At 36.8% G+C, this 17,479-nt stretch overlaps 1 protein-coding gene across 1 annotated transcript in view; it reads right to left on the bottom strand.

Moving 5' to 3' along the window:
• Window positions 1–1,930: 1,930 nt before the first annotated feature.
• The window catches only part of FUT9 (fucosyltransferase 9), a 201,693-nt gene continuing 186,144 nt past the window's right edge, over window positions 1,931–17,479 (bottom strand). Inside the window, exon 3 of the mRNA XM_033234651.1 lies at window positions 1,931–4,326. Within this exon, the coding sequence (XP_033090542.1) occupies window positions 3,239–4,318 (1,080 nt within the window). The 5' untranslated portion in view covers window positions 4,319–4,326 and the 3' untranslated portion in view covers window positions 1,931–3,238. The remainder of the gene's footprint in view (window positions 4,327–17,479) is intronic.

Here is a 17,479-nt window from a genome sequence, read left to right as displayed (position 1 = left end):
TAACAAGTTTGATGTTTTATTTATTGTATACCTTCAAAAGTTGAAGTTCTTCTACATGAGGTATACCATTCTATAGGTCCTAAAAATACTAATAAGACATTCACATTTGTAAAAATTGAGACATAATTCTATGATAAGGTAGGAATGCGATTGAAAAAAAAAGTGAGATTAAGAGAAATAGGATCCTTAAATCCTAATCTTAACTATTGTCACTAGCTGTGATGTGTGTGTGCATGTGTGTGTATGTGTGTGTGAATGTGTGTCTTGAATAGATACCTCTGGATCTAGTTAACTCCTAAGTAGAAAGAAAAGCAATTATAATTTTTATATTATAGCAGTTATAAACAACAAAATTATAATTCCTTCTAGCCCTAAAACTCACAGATCAATGGACCCAGAGCTAAAGGGTTCCACTGAGTCGTTTAATTATTCCACTTTAAATTTAGGAAACAGTCTTCTGGGACTTAGTAATGGGGTTTCAATGCACCTGTTAGACACTTAGTAGTACTGCCTCGATTTGGGTCGTATTATCAGTGTGTGATTATAGTCATAGTCCAACAAAGAGCCTAAATTTGTAGTCAACAGTAGAGACAATGCCTTTAGGTCTTTCAGTCCTTTCAAATCATGAACATTCACTAGAGCCAAGGCAGGTTGAAATAATATCGAATGCTTTTCTGCTTTCAAAAAAGCAGGTGGCTCAGACATAGTGACTCATACCTGTAATCCCAGCACTTTGGGAGGCTGAGGCAGGTGGAACACTTGAGGTCAGGAGTTCAAGACCAGCCTGGCCAACATGGAGAAACCCATCTCTACTAAAAATACAAAAAGTAGCCAGGCATGGTGATACATGCCTGTAATTCCAGCCACTTGGGAAGCTGATACAGGAGAATCGCTTGAACCTGGGAGGCTGAGGTTGCAGTGAGCCGAGATCATGCCACTGCACTCCAGCCTGGGTGACAGAGTGAGACTCCATCACAAAAAACAAAACAAACAACAAAAAAAAGCAGATGCTTTCTAAATTTGTTAGCAGTGTATCCTCTTTAGATCTCTATGCTTTTTACAGGTCAAAAATTTGACAAATAAATGTAAATGTATGAATTTGACTGTCTTACCAATTAATTAAATATGGATGGAGATCTTTACTTATTGAGGAGGACATCCACATAAAAATATTATTTTTTAATGCATTGTGGTTAGAAGAGGTAATACAGAGAGAAAAATATGTTGGGTCAAAAGAGTTAACAAAGTTTGCAACTCAGAAACATGTCAAACAGCTAAGCAATTGGGGAAATTTGCTACTTTTTCCCCCATTAAATCAGCATTGACTCATACAAACTTCATTGAGAGTAGCACATGCATGTAAAGAGTCTCAGACTGAATTGAAAGGAAGCTTTTATATGTCTGTCCACATAATTGTAAGCTCATTTTAGGCAGTGATAGTACCTTGTTCATCTTATCTCTGTGGGTGTTAAGGCAGTGTCTGACACTGCATTCAATTTTGGCTTAAGAAATATACCTGAGAATCAAACAATCCTCTATTCATTACATGAATATTCCTCTGCTCAAATCTTTCTGGTGCTAGGGTGAGCTTATTCTCTCACAAGATAGTCTGGGTAGCTGGATCTATATGCTTTTTACTGAATTCTTTTTGAATTTTGCTGATGTCAACTTGTAATAGGACTACTGGAATAAGTCACAAATAGACCCAAATGGATGTCCTCAGAACATTCTAATTTTTGGATGGATTTTTGGCCTGAATGGAATAAAGGCACTAAAGATTATTTTGAGGAATGCTTTCCTTGAAGAATCCTTAGTGGCCCATCTTTTTTCACCTACTGTCTCTGCTTATATCCAGCTCTCCTCTTCTCTAGCCTTATGGAGGAGAATGCTATAGGCAGCTGCAAGTTCAGGAATATACTCTTCAAAATTATCATGTAATGGTGGGTTTATTTTGGTTCTGTAAAGCCCTGAACATCATGGTCGTATGTGCTATGTATGAATAATTACCAAAATGGGATATAAAAGTCATCTCCAATTAGTACTTCTAAAGTAGAACTGTCACTTCCTTGAAACAAACAAACATTTTTCTGTGAAGTCAATTGCATTTATTTATTCATCCAACAAATGTGCATTGAGATCTTACTCTGTGCTAACACTGTGTGTTTTCTATATATCCCCACTTTATTATATTTAACATCTTATATTTAATTCCTTGATGATAATTTTATTTAGGCTCTCTGAAATGATAGAACTCAAATCAAATGATAAGGCTCATCATTATGAGCCAAATCTTATATCCATATGGCAAAATAAGACCATTTTAAATAATAGGGCTTCAGAAAAAAATCTTAAATTGATAAGTAATTAAACATTCTTCATAAATGACACCATTTATAAATATATTTATAGGTATCATTTTTCTTTGTTATTTGAGGAAATTATTTGTTTTATTATGACAATGAGTGTTATCAGTAGCAGAAAGAGAACTGTCTTTGATTTTTCTAAAGTATTATTGGGATTACTTCCCAGGTACTGAAAATCACAACAAACTGTATATTTAAAAATACTTGAATAATTTAAGATCATGAGAATAAGTAGCTGCAAATCACCTTAATGAAAATAAATGAGAAGTCTAATAGCTTTCTGAATAGAACAGTTCTGCTTCGTATATTTCTTATTCACTCCTTGAACAATTTCACCTTCACAAATGTGGTAAACAGGTAAAAAATAGATCAAATAGAGACAGTTAAACACTTCATTCAACTTCAGAGTCAAAGAGGTTAGAATTCGATAGCAACATGTTCTTCCTTTGTTATAGTATGCAAAATTGGAACTAGACATTATAATACTCAGTGAAAATTTTTCATACTTTAAGATGCGCACCTTCATTTCCCAAATAGATTAAACAGCTGATCAGTGTAGAAACAATAATCAAACCACAAGCTTACATTATAGACAACTACAAAAATGTGAAAAAAACAATGTTTACAAATGATAATGAAGAATAAATTACTCTCCAGTGCACATAATTAGGTATATACAGGATAATTTAAAACCAAATGGAATGATTGCTCATGCTGAGCTTTTAAAAATCTCCACGAAAATATACATGTTACCCTAGAGAGGGTGATAAAAATAAATTGTGACACAATAGTAGTACGTTGCATCTCTTCTTATCCTCAACACTTGGATGATATTTCATCAAAATATTTATCAAGTGTGCAAGTGATGAAAAATTTTAATTCCAAAACCATTTCTCTAAATTGCCAACAGATTTATATTCCTGATGCCTTTTCACATGATCACAAGCCAAACAGGCATGTGATTCCCAAAATCGTGGAAGATTTACAGTGAAATCCTTCCTCCAGTTAAAGTAACTAAGGTACAACTTATTGTTTTTGTCGACTTCCTTCAGATACTTTGCTAGCTCACTGGGAGAGTTATAATCTTCCACATGAATGAATGAATCTGCTGGAATGTAATTCTCATAGTTTTCTCTAGATGGTCCCAGAACAACAGGTACAGAGCCAGCCAGAAAAGCATTGTAGAGCTTTTCTGTGATGTAATCCTTGTGGATTGAATTTTCAAAGGAAAGATAAAATTTACAAGTAGATATGGTAGGAATCAAATTTTTATCATTGACATATTCTCCAAATGCTTGCCCATAGGTATGGATTTCAATGCTTTTGCTTAGCTCATTGTAATACTTGACCCTGGCATGCTCAGGGTTCCAGTTACTCACAACCCAGCACACCAACTTCTCTTTGCTTGGCACTTCAAACACGAAAGGATTTGTGCTCACCGTCAAGAAGCCATAAGGCACTTGGATATCTGAGTCGCGGCGATAAGTCAGAGTCAGGTTAAACAAGTGCTCAATGCCACTCTTTTGGGGAGTGTGAGTTGGTGATTCCAAATTCATCCAAATCCATTTCTGGAAGGGTGGCCTAGCTTGCTGAGGTAAATTTGTCAGATCCCAGCTGATGTCTCGGTGATGGATCAGAACTGCATGGGATTTGTTGTACAGTGAACGGTCCGTTGTGAGATGGCATCCTTGGATGTTGAACATTGCTTGGCAGGATGTAAGGTCAAAGGTCTGCCCAAATGGCCACACCCACACCAGAATAGTAGTTTCATTAAAATAATCAGTTTTAGTGGAGAAGAAGTTTTTCATTTTCAGCACAGAGCTGGCTGATTCCATTGGACTGAAGATCCAGCTGTTGGTAGGTTTGATGTAAATGAGAAGACATGCCATGAAACAGCCCAGGATAATGCAGACAATTAAAAATGGGCGAAGAATTCCTTTGGATGTTGATGTCATAATTTTTTCTATGAAACAGAGAAAGACAGAAGGGGAGGTAGGGGTGGGAATGAAGAGATAATCATAAATATATTTGAGATATATTTAAAATCATAAATATGAGATGAACAGGTAGTAATCAACTGCATTTTCCTTTTCAGTGTTATCAAACCATTAAGAGAAACAGAACTTTCCTCAAAGCCAAGACACTGCTTTCAAAAGGAAGTTTCCCAAAAACTCTTCTAAAAGTACCAGCGTATCTTTAAACCAAGAAACTTTTTTTTTCAATGCTATCCTTAACTGTTCTATTTTTATTTGCTTGTAGAAAACTGGCACAACTTAAACTGTCATCTCTAAAGTCATGACTAGAAGTTTTAATATTTTGTAACCACATCACATTTGTAAACATTTCCCAGTTGATATAATCACTTATTTACTCTCATATTGAGACTGTACTGTAACTTTGTGGTTCAGATGGAATTCAATAGAAAACTAAACTGCTTTTTAAAAAGTTACATTTTTGTTTTTCTCGTTATAAATTTATCCTCACAGTTTGCAAATGCATTAGTATAATCATCCAGTAAAAAATATGGCAACTCTTGATTTGATACATTTCTAAAAAACAAGTACACTCAGGCAAATTTTATAAATTTAAAACTCAGAGTGTTTTGTTTTAATTTATATATTTTTCTTACAGTTTTCTTTGTTTACTTTTAATAATTTGTTAGTACATCCAATATCTACCAAGATGTAATAATCAAATTTCTATTTGTATTGGAAAAACTTTCTCACTTATGTAGCTTAAGGGCTTTAAAAAAGTTTTTCTTTGTATTAAGATGATACTGGTATTATAAAAATAAATGTAAACAAATTCTCAAAAAAGGGCTATATTTCATGAAGAACAACTTTGATGTCAAGGATTTTAACAGATTGTGGCTAAAAGGATGAGTGAAGCCTTTTTTTTTAAGAAAAAAAATGTCTTTGAGTTTTTTTCTCTTCGGCATTCATGCCTCTTTATGGGTATGAACACAAAAATACATTTGCAAAAACTGTTTCTTGATAAAATTCTCACAGATCTTTGAATTCATGTTGTTTCTCTTATGAAAATAATATGGCATATAAATTTCAGACTCATTAAAGTATTTTGAAATTTTAATAGAAGCTAGGACAGAAACATCAGATGTTTCCTTCCAAAAAAGGGGAGAAACTGTCCTTCATTTAATTACCTAAATTTATGTGAACATTAAAAAAAAAGCACATTCTTTTGCTATGTAGTTTTTTTTTAAAGCATATGAGACTCTTTGAGTATCTAAGCTTGACTGTGAGTCCAAAGATTTTGGACATTGCATTCTAGATCATTCCAGAACTACATTAGAATCAAATATTGCAGCTTCCTGTCAAAGTTGGCTTCAGTTCTACAGTCAACAAGAAAATGAAAACAAAAGGTATATATTAAATATGTCTAGGAGCTAAATTATTAATCAACCCTTGGAATACAGAGAAAATCAGGAAAGAATTATGAAGGAAATTTCAGTTATTCAGAATTAAATGACACTGAAGGTTCTACATGCCAAATTTTGTTGTATATTTAAACAGAAGGAAATTATAGGTTTGCATACTTTCCAGAAAAATAATAAATTGGTCAACTTAAGAAGGTAGACAAAGAAAAATGGTAAAATGCTAAAAAATAAGAAGGAAAAATGTTAAGGTAAGGACCAGAAATTTGAAATGAGTAATAATGTCACAAGTTTTGAAAATATTCAAACTTTAGGCAAGAATAATGAAGAAAAAAGAAATTCAAATTTAATATCAAAAATAGCAAATATTTGTTGATTTAGCATGGATAAAAATGGAAGTAACTATTTTGAGTAATTTTATGTTGAAAAATTTGTAATATTACTAAATAGTTGTATTTTTGTACAAATATTTGTAAAAGAAAAATTCTGATTCAAAAGATAACAGTTAAAGAAATGGAATTCATAAACAACAACAACTAAAAGCAAATACTAGGTCTAAATAGTTTTCCAATAATATCAACAATTCAATAAATTGGGAATACCATCCACCTTTTTTAAGAAAAAATCATTTTAGAAAATACAAAAATAAAGAAGCTTAACTCATGAGGTCAATTATAATCTTTGTGAGGAGCTATGTTTTCTTCACTGCTGTATGGTTATCACCAGAATGTAACAGATGTTTAATAAATGCTGTATATCTCATATGAATGAATGGGTGAATTGCTGCATCTCAACTATGTACAGATACTATGCTTGATAGGTAACCAGATATACAAAATGAACCAAATGTGAATGAATGAATATGTACTTTGTTTCTTCCTCTGTGCATTTACCATGGAGCTCTCTATGGAATGACTCCCATTAAAATTGGCATGCAGCTATTCCTACCACTAGATGAGCAAAATCTCCCAGTTTTGCCTCTCTTTGTTTTGTCTCAAAGTTAGCATCTACCCAGAACATTTTAGTTCCATGTCTCAATTTCTCTTTCTCTCTCTCTCTCTCTCTCTCTCTCTCTTTTATTAGTCAAATGAGGAATTGGTCACTCGACAGGAACAATGTTCCTTCTATGGTGTGGTTTCCAGTTTTCATGCTTCTTGGATATTTTATATAACTCGAGGTTCTCCTTGTTAACTCTCTGCTCACCCTCTCCCCTCAATTTTTCACTGCTGTCAGGGTCAATTACTAAATAATAGGGGCAGTTACTCAGTAACCCCTACTTTGTACAGAACTGTCAAAAAAGTTTACCTCTTGGGGCCAAATTGACATCTCCTTGACAGAATCCTTTTCACCTATTCCTCATAACTAAAATTCAGTTGGATACTCACCATGTCTTATATTGGTAATCAATACAATCTATTTTAAAAACACCTGCAGCAGTGTTACTATAACTCACAGAGATAGCAATAAATGTATAACACAAAGCAAATTGTAACAGTAAATAGGATAATTAAACCTTTCCAATTATTTTTAGTAGTTTCAAGTACTATGAAAGAATGTAACTTAAAGACTTTACCATCAAAAATAAAAGAATCTGGGCTAAAATACTGCTTAACAAGACGTGGTATGTATGATTCAATTTTCTGTTAAGAGATTACTTACAGTCATTCTTTAAGGACACTCTACTGAATGTTAAAGAATGGAAGATAACTTGAAATAGAAAAAGATTAGAGTTGTAATTCTCAAACCACAGATGCATATCAAGGTATTAGGGAGAAAAAATGTGAAACTAAGGAGAACAGGAGGCTCCCTCAAGGAGAGGCAGTCCTACTGTAAATTTTGATTTTGCGGGGAGGTAGGCATTGAATCCTTATTTTAAATGGAAAGAAACAAGAGCATACTATAGCACAAAGTTCAATACTTGCTTAAAATGTGGAGATGGAACAGGATAGCTGAGCTTGTAACTTGTCACTTGGGGCATTATACCCAGATTGCAGTCACTACCTACCTCTTCAACCCACCTCCCCTATCTCTCATTAGCAGGATGGTGGGGTTGGAAGAGATTTTCCCTTATGCCATTAGGAGTTGCTGGGTCAGCACATTTGACAGTCACTGTATAGTACATTTACTATTTTTTTTGGGGTGTGTGTGTGTGTACTATCAGACCATTCCTAATAAGACTTTTTGATAGGTGGTTAAAATATGTGAAATACGTAGACCATTTGAACAGAACTTTAGATCAACCTGAGGGTCTTCAAGATAAATTCATACCAACTCCAAAGACAAGAAATGAATCACTGACAAATTGAAGGGTGAATTAAAGTTAGCAAAGGCCTCAGAAGCAACCTCAGAAACAAAGTTTCTGTCTGACTTTCTTCTGCCCTCCTGTCTTTCCCCACTCATTATCTCCTAAAGCAAGCAGTAGAAACTAGAATCCCTCTTTCCCAAGGCACTCATAGAAACAAGAACCCTTTTCCTCCAAGGCCACTAGTAAAACCTAAAAATATTACTACACCTTCCACCCATCTTTCTGTGTAAGAACTGGCCATGAAGAAATTTCCTGACCTACCTTGTTCGATTGTAGGTCATAAGACCTGCATTCCAGAGAAGATCCTGCCTTTTACCAGAAGGAAGGAATGCTAAAGAGAAGCCAGGAAGAATCTTCACAGACTGGTCTTGCTGGGTTTCTCCTTTTGTTTATTTATTTTATTTCATTTTGCTTTTTTGAGATGGAGTCTCACTCTGTCACCGGGCTGGAGTGCAGTGGTGCAATGTCGGCTCACTGTAACCTCTGCCTCCCAGGTTCAAATGATTCTTCTCCCTCAGCCTCCCAAGTAGCTGGGATTACAGGTACACACAACCACGCCCAGCTGATTTTTGTATTTTTAGTAGAGATGGGGTTCCATCATGTTGGCCAGGATGATGTTGATCTCCTGACCTCATGATCTGCCCACCTCAGCCTCCAAAAGTGCCAGGATTACAGGCGTGAGCCATTGCACCCGTCCCTCCTTTGTTTATCATTATTAGATCAGACCTTTTTTGCCCAGTCACATTTCTATATGACTATCCATTCTTCATTAATCCCAAGCATAAAAATGAATAATTCACCTTGAGTCTTTGAGTCCTAATTCTGAAGGCTCCCATGTAACATAAAGCTATGATCAAAGAAATTTCTTATGCTGTTATTAATTTTTAAATTAATCTGTTATATTCAACTATTCTTCTATTAATCTGTCTTTGTTAGAGGGGTGTTGGCCATGACCCTTATCATGGGGAGGAAAGAGACCACCACCTTTCTATTCCCACACTGGCAATCGCTTCCCCTTCTTCCTCTAATATTCCAGGATCCAAAGTATGTATCTTGAATCCTTCAAAGTATATCCATAATTATCTATATTTTCAAATAAGCCAAAACACCCCACAACAATACTATACATAAATTCTCAAAACTACAAAGAAATCTCTTTTATTTATTTGTTTGTTTGTTTGTTTATTTTTTTGAGACGGAGTCTTGCTCTGTCCCCCAGACTGGAGTGCAGTGGCGCGATCTCGGCTCACTGCAATCTCCGCCTCCCAGGTTCACGCCATTCTCCTGCCTCAATCTCCCGACTAGCTGGGACTACAGGCGCCCGCCACAGCGCCTGGCTAATTTTTTGTATTTTTAGTAGAGACGGGGTTTCACCGTGGTCTCGATCTCCTGACCTTGTGATCCGCCCGCCTCGGCCTCCCAAAGTGTTGGGGTTACAGGAGTGAGCCACCAGTCACGGCCAAAATCTCTTTATTTTATATAAGCCATTGGTGTTATCTGACTCTCAACTATTAGTAATCTGTTTATGCAGGCTCAAATACGAATTTGCTCCCCATATAATCATTGTGATCTTCACTATCATAGTATTAGTACCGGATTCTGCAAAATCTGAATACTACACTGAATGCTTATAATTTAAATTGGGTGGCTTATCTTTTCTTTTTAGGTTTTTCGGTCATTGTTTTATTTTACTCCTTCCTACAATTTTTATGCTAAGAACACGTGCAAGATTAAAAACAAAAGCTTTACGCTTTAGCTAGCTATTATACACCAAATTATATTCTGCCTCAAAGTCCTGTAAAATTTTATATATTCATCACTGTGCTTTGAAAAATTCCCTTGAAACTTCAAATTCTATTGAACCTCTCTAATGGGCATTCCTCCTCTAAGTTCTCACAATTTTCTTCATTAAATTCTGAGCCAAATGCCTCTTGCTTTTGGGAGAAATGCCATTTCCTTTTTTGGCATGAAGACACTGGTTGATCTCTGGAATGCTATAAAATTTGTGTTTGTGAACCTTTCTCAAAGATCCTTAGATGTAATCTCTGGTATTTCCACAGGTAAACCTTTATTTTATTTCCTCATGCCCTGGGGAAGTTGCCACCAAATTATACCAATTTTGATCACCAACACTTTTCCTAACTATTTCTCAGAATGCTTTCTGATTGTAACAAGTCCCTGATTCATTTCTGCAGTGGGGTTGTCTTTAGACAGTCCAATGCATGTCTTTGTAATATTCATTTTTCTTCTTTCATTTTTGTCTCAGACATTTGTTTCTACAGGCAAGAGAGCTGCCAACTACCACTTTTCCTGTACTGCAAATTTCTTTGTTTTATGCACCTTCTACCGTCTCTGTCTTTGAAATTTTCTTTTCAAATTCAGGGATTTGCTTCTCTTAGTTTGATCTTTCATCTGCTCTCTCTCCTCTCTACTCAATCACTAGTCCTTCATCACTGTCTTTATTAAATTTAGAAGCTCTGTTTATTGGGTTCAGCTGCAGCTAGAGCCATGCGATCTGACACTGAGCCCAAGTGTAACCTGGCTCATGCTTCACGTGACCTTGGGAAATACCACAGAGAGGACCAGGAGGTTCCTTGCTGACATTTTTTCAGAACAAGCTTTCCGGCACCCTTTGAGGCCAGCAGTCTTTCATAACTTAGTTGTCAGTACCAGCACTTTCCGTGATTATTGTCAGGTTTTAGTCCCTTGCAGCCAATCGGTGCAAGCCAGGAGAACCTTTTAAAAAAAGTCCAAAACTCTCATTTTGGGCTGTAGTCTTTTGGACTTTATAAATGAGAATGTCTTCCTTCCAGATGATAAGGTAGGGCAACTAACCCAGTGACATCTTGACATCTCCCTGTCCTTCATATCCATACCTAACCTAGAACCAAATCCTGCCAATTTTACCTCCAAAATATTCCTTACATTAGTAAACTTCTCTCTATTTCCCTAGGTCAAATGTCTATGAATTCTTGTGTGGAAGACTGACATTTCTTTGTAAGTGGTCCACCTGGTGCTCTCTTTTGATCCTTTCAATTTGTTCACAGTACAGTAGATTAGTAGTCCTCAAAGGATGACTCTAGACCAGCAGCATCAGCAAGATCTGGGATCCTGTTAGAAAGGCAAATTCTCCTACCGGAACCGAGACATATGAAATCAGAAACTTTGGAAAGAGGCCCAGAAACATGTTTGAAGAGCTCTCCAAGTGGATCTGATGTACACTAAAATTTGAGGATTCCTCCAACAGGGTGATGTTTCAAACTGCAGATCACATATACCGTTCTGTTTTAGGCCTGTTGATGAATTCCAATTGCTTATAAGATTAAAAAAAAAATGTGGCGGGCGCGGTGGCTCAAGCCTGTAATCCAGCACTTTGGGAGGCCGAGACGGGCGGATCACGAGGTCAGGAGATCGAGACCATCCTGGCTAATACGGTGAAACCCGTCTCTACTAAAAAATACAAAAAACTAGCGGGCGACGAGGCGGGCGCCTGTAGTCCCAGCTACTCGGGAGGCTGAGACAGGAGAATGGCGTGAACCGGAGGCGGAGCTTGCAGTGAGCTGAGAGCCGGCCACTGCACTCCAGCCTGGGTGGCAGAGCAGACTCCGTCTCAAAAAAAAAAAAAAAAAAAAAAAAAAAAAAAAAAAAAAAAAAAAAAAATGTTAAAAGTCTTCATGTAGCTTAAAGAGCCCTGGATAATGGGGACACAGCTTTTGTCTCCAGCTTCAGTACTTGCCAATGTTGCATTCCCTCCGTCACCATTTGTCCCTGTCACAGAGCTGCTCCACCAGCCCTCACCTCTCCCTGGCGCAGATTCCCTCCTCTCTTTACTGATATGCTCCTTTTCACTTTTCAGCTCTCAGTTCTACTGGCAGTAGCTTATGGAAAAATTCCTGACAGTCTCCCAACCTTCTCCCAACACACTAAATCAAAGCCCCAAGTACACATTTTATAGTACCACGTGTCATTTTTGCACAGCATTTGCCGCAGTATCAAGTTTACCTAGATTTGTGTGAGTATATGATTAATGTTGTCATCTCTATTCAATTGTAACTAGGCTCATAAGGCAAAGATTGGGTGTTTTCACTCAGATTTCAATCCCTAGTGCCTAAATCATACTTGTCATATTCTTGCTCTCAACATATGTTTTATGACTGACCAAAGAGCTAACAATCATTCAGCATTTCCAATGTTTAAACCACCAAACTAAGATTTTTATATAAATTTTACCATTTAATCTTCAGGAAAAATATATTTCTTACTATTCATTTAACAAATATTTACATATATATTTGTTAAATGAACAATATATGGCCTTGTGTTTAAACACACACACACACACGTATATTTATTTCTATATGTCAAGCATGGTTCCAAGCATTTTGCAGGTAATAATTCCTTCAAATCTCACAACCAGATGAAATACAGGTTAGAATTACATCAATTTTTCCAGATGAGGAAACTGGTGTACATCTTTCTGCCTCAGGCCACACATGTTGCTTTAAGAATAAACTGAGTGCGGCCGGGCGCGGTGGCTCAAGCCTGTAATCCCAGCACTTTGGGAGGCCGAGACGGGTGGATCACGAGGTCAGGAGATCGAGACCATCCTGGCTAACACGGTGAAACCCCGTCTCTACTAAAAAATACAAAAAAAAAACTAGCCGGGCGAGGTGGCAGGCGCCTGTAGTCCCAGCTACTTGGGAGGCTGAGGCAGGAGAATGGCGTAAACCCGGGAGGCGGAGCTTGCAGTGAGCTGAGATCCGGCCACTGCACTCCAGTCCGGGCGACAAAGCGAGACTCCGCCTCAAAAAAAAAAAAAAAAAAAAAAAGAATAAACTGAGTGCAGTGGCTCACTACTGTAATCCCAGCACCTGGAAGGCCGAGGCAGGATTGCTTGAGCCCAGGAGTCTGAGACCAGCCTGGGTGCCACAGAGAGACACCTTCTCTACAAAAATAAGAAAAATTAGCCAGGTGGAGTGGCAATGCCTGTCATCTGAGCTACTCAGGAGGCTGAGACAGGAAAATTGCCTGAACCCAGGAGTTCGAGGCTGCAGTGAGCTATGATCGTGCCACTGCACACTAGCCTGGGCAACGAGTCAGGCCCCATCTCTAAAAATTATATACATACATACACACACACACACACACACACACACACACATGAAAGAGAGAGAATATGAAGATTTCAGTTAACAGTTGCAAAGACTTTTATGAATTATATGACTGAAAATTTATTTTATGATATATATTTCCCTGGAGTCATTGTTAATTAGAACAAACTAGATTCACCAACACTTCCCTGTCTGTTCTCTTTCTGGAAGTCAATGGCCAGGAACAGTGGTCACGTGCCATCAGGAGAGTGTAGAAAGGTGAACCAGAACAGTGAAGGAGTCTAGATTTGTTTTATTGTTGGAGTGTTTATGAAGCAATTCAAGGAACAGCAAGGATTAATGACGCATTAATTGCTGATCCAAAGCATCTGTGATAGTTGTATCCCTTCCTAGCCACATTCTCTTTCGGATAAATTCCTTATGTGCTGCTCTGTTGAGTCAGCTTTGAAAATTAACTAACCTCAAAGAACCAAGTTGCCTAAAATCAATAAAGTGAGAGAAAAGGAAGAATGGAAGTAAACATTTCAATTATGTCCCAGAGTTTTCCACACATCATCAGCTGATATATTTTTTTAATATTTGCAAGTATTTATTTTAATTACTGAAAACAAAATAAAGAATTCCCTCTCTGTAAATTTTTATAATCCAAATTCCCTGGATCTTACCAAACTACTGTGTAAGGTCAGACATTTACTGACCATATTGTGATAGTTTGATCCTTTGCTGATCTTACCACTGGGAATTTCTCTTCTTTCCCCAGTTGTTTCTGTAAAGGACCACAGGAGTTTTATATGGATTCCAAACTTTTCTAGCAATTACAGTCTGCACCCACCCTACTCACCCTTTATCATTTGGCTGCCACTAGTCTGAGAATCTGTCTGATGCAAGTTCACTTCTGCTCCTCCCTATTGGATGTGTGGGCCCAGAATCCCAAATTCAGTGGTTCCTTGACCTCTAACTCTGCAACTGCCAGTCTGGCTTCATGTTGCAGCTGGGGAAAACTGACTATCTGCATCAAACTTTGTTGCTGATTTCAGTGGCTTTGAATTCACTGAAACACTCACAACATCTCTTCCAGAACACTTTCCTTAATTTCTGGTCCTCTATCTGCTAATGATAGAGGCTTTAGTCCAGTTCACAGGGCAAGGTAGAGAATCCATGGGAAACCAACTGCTTTACCCTCCTTGACTCTTTCCTACACCCTTTTTTCTAACATTAGGCCAGGCCGGTAACCTGGTCTAATCTTTTGCTATTATGTATACATACAATTCTTGCTCTTCCAGTTTGTGATGGTTAATTTTATGTGCTAACTTGCTTGGGCCATAGGATGCCTGGATAAATGGTTAAACATTCTTTCTGGGTGTGTCTATGAGAGTGCTTCTGGAAAAGATTAACATTTAAATTGGTGGATTGAGTACAGCAGATAGCCCTCCCTAATGTGGGTAGACATCATTCAACCCATTTTAGGGCCTTAATAAAGCAAAAAGGTAGAGAAAGGCTGAACTTGCTGTCTGCCTAACTGGTTGAACTGGAGCATGCATCTTCTGTCCTCAGGTTTCCTGGTTTTCAGCCCTTAGATCTGAACTGGAATTGACACCATTGGTTGTCTGGGTTTCAGGCCTTCAAACCACTCACAGCTTTTCTGGGGCTCCAGGTTGCAGATGGCAGCCTGCAAAATTTAGCTTTCATAATCATGTGAGTCAATACCTTATAATAAATCTTTTCCTATACAGATAAATCTATTTTATATGCATTCTATATATATGATAAATCTCTTTCCTGTTGGTTCTGTTTCTCTGAGAACCCTAATACACAGTTACAAAACAAACACCATCGTGCATATAAAGGGACGTTAACATACTAAGAAGAAGGCTGCAGGAGCGAAAGAGAGAGTATTACCTTAGATGGGGCATTGCTATGACAACAGTTTCTGCATCAGACCAAATTTTGCAGGCTGATCATCTTTTGAACTCATGGGAAACTAATTAGCACCAGCTTTGCTGAGATTAAATAAAAATGTATCACTGTAGTTAATGAGGAGCTCTGAAACTTCAAGTTCAATTTACAATAAGAGAACAAACTAAATAGAAAAAATAAGCCACAAAGAAGTCAACAGCCTAAGAAATAATATGATAAAAGTGTAGCTAAAGAGATTTTTAGAAAAAAGGCAAGTTTAATCAACTTACAGCTGAGTAATCTGAAAATGAACTAATTAACATACTTTTTAGAAATTGATGTTACTAGAAAAAAGGTGGAAAGGCAGAGTTTAGAAGTGAAAATCCAAGAATGAGAACTCACTAATCTTAGAGAGAAAAATTTCTCGAACCTTAGAGGAGAGGATTTTTCTTATATCAGGAAATTTCTCTGGCTCCATTTCTTTCTCCATAGTCTCAATGGAACATCCTCAAGGGTCATCTTATACTTTTGTCTGATTTCATTCCTAATAAACAATCTTGTGAATATTAAGTTTACCAAGTTGCTAAGTACTCAGAAGAAAGTTCCATATTTTGTGAACACAATAGTGAAAATGGAGGCCACTAGAAGAGAATACATCAAAGAGAACATTCTTGCTTTTTTCCCTCCCACCAGAATGGAAAAGGCATCTGTCCTCACACCTAAAGCTGATCCCTCCTCATTAAATTATGAAATCTAAATGAGTAAAGTGATCTCATTCCATAGATTATTTTATATTTTTGTTACATCATCCTTTTCTATGTTTTTACTGGTTGTTTTCTATCAGAATTTAAATAAAGTCAAAGTTCTCTTATCTTCTATTAAAGAACCTCCATCTTCCCACACATTGCTCTTCTGTTTTCTCAAATAGCCACATTATTCATATACCTGCCTAAGGCTCTGACTGGAAGTCATTATTTATTTCTTCAATTCCCTAAATCCTACATCTAGTCAATTACTATATTGAGTCCATTGAAATCCTGTGGTATTTGTTAAATCTCACTCCCTGTCTCCATCCTATTGTTACTTCATTGTTTAGGCTTATATCCTTTTCTGGATTATTATAATGAACCATTCCCTATTATAAATGATGTTAGTCTTGCTTTCCTCCAATTCAAAGCAAACACGGTGGCTTGAGTGTTTTTCCCCCCTTTCATTCCTTCTGTTAAAAAAAAAATTCTAAAAGTACTGTTGAGGAGGAAGGAGTTAAAGTAGCTAGCCTGTAACTTCTTCTGATTATCAGGAGATTCCCCTGGAGAGTGGGGAAGGAAGGTTGGTGACCTGGTCTAATCTCTTTGTAAACATAACAACTGGGTCCCCAGGGCAATAGACTAAGAATGTTTGCTAAAAAAATAAAAAATAAAAAAAGTATTTTTATCTATGAGCTACTTTGAGAAAGGTGTTCTTGATTTAGAATTGCTTACTGTAAACAAGCCTAAACTTTGATGAATTTATGAGACATGGCTCCCTAGGGAATGTCACATAAGCTATACAACAATCTTAGGTACAAAATAGAGACGCTTCTCTGTCAGACCACAGCAGAATAAAACTGGAGATCAACTCCAAAAGGGATCTTCAAAACCATGCAAATAAATAGAAATGAAATAACCTGCTTTTGAATAATCATCAGGTCAACAATGAAATCAAGATGGAAGCTTAACAATTCTTTGAACTGAATGACAATAGTGACACAATGTATCAAAACCTCTGGGATACAGCAAAGGCAGAGTTAAGAGGAAAGTTCATAGCTCTAAATGCCTACATTGAAAAATCTGAAGAGCACAAGCAGTCAATCTAAGGTCACACCTCAAGAAACTAGAGAAACAATAACAAATCAAACCCAAATCTAGAAGAAGAAAGGAAATAAGCAAGATCAGAGCAGAGCTAAAAGAAATTGAAACAGACAAACAAAAAACAAAGATATATAAAACAAAAAGCTGGTTCTTTGAAAATAAAAATAAAATTGATAGACCACTAGCAAGATTAACCAACAAGAAAGAAAAATCCAAATGAGTTCAATCAGAAACAAAATGAGAGATATTACAACTTACACCACAGAAATACAAAAGATCATTCAAAGCTACTAGGAACATCTTTACATGCATAAACTAGAAAAGCTAGAGGAGATGGATAAATTCCTGGAAAGATACAACCCTCCTAGCTTAAATCAGGAAGAATTAGATACCCTGAACAGACCAAAAACAAGTAATGAGATTTAAATGGTAACAATAAAAAATTACCAACAACAAAACAAAGTCCAGGACCAGATGGAGTCATAGCTGAAATCTACCAGACATGAAAAGAAGAATTGGTACCAATCCTATTGAAACTATTTCACAAGATAGAGAAAGAGGGA

This window comes from Trachypithecus francoisi, unplaced genomic scaffold (genome assembly GCF_009764315.1).
Source record: "Trachypithecus francoisi isolate TF-2019V2 unplaced genomic scaffold, Tfra_2.0 Lachesis_group15, whole genome shotgun sequence".
In the NCBI taxonomy this organism is placed as follows: domain Eukaryota; kingdom Metazoa; phylum Chordata; class Mammalia; order Primates; family Cercopithecidae; genus Trachypithecus; species Trachypithecus francoisi.
Note: the sequence above shows the minus strand (reverse complement) of the source record. Positions and strands in the feature narration are given on the sequence as shown.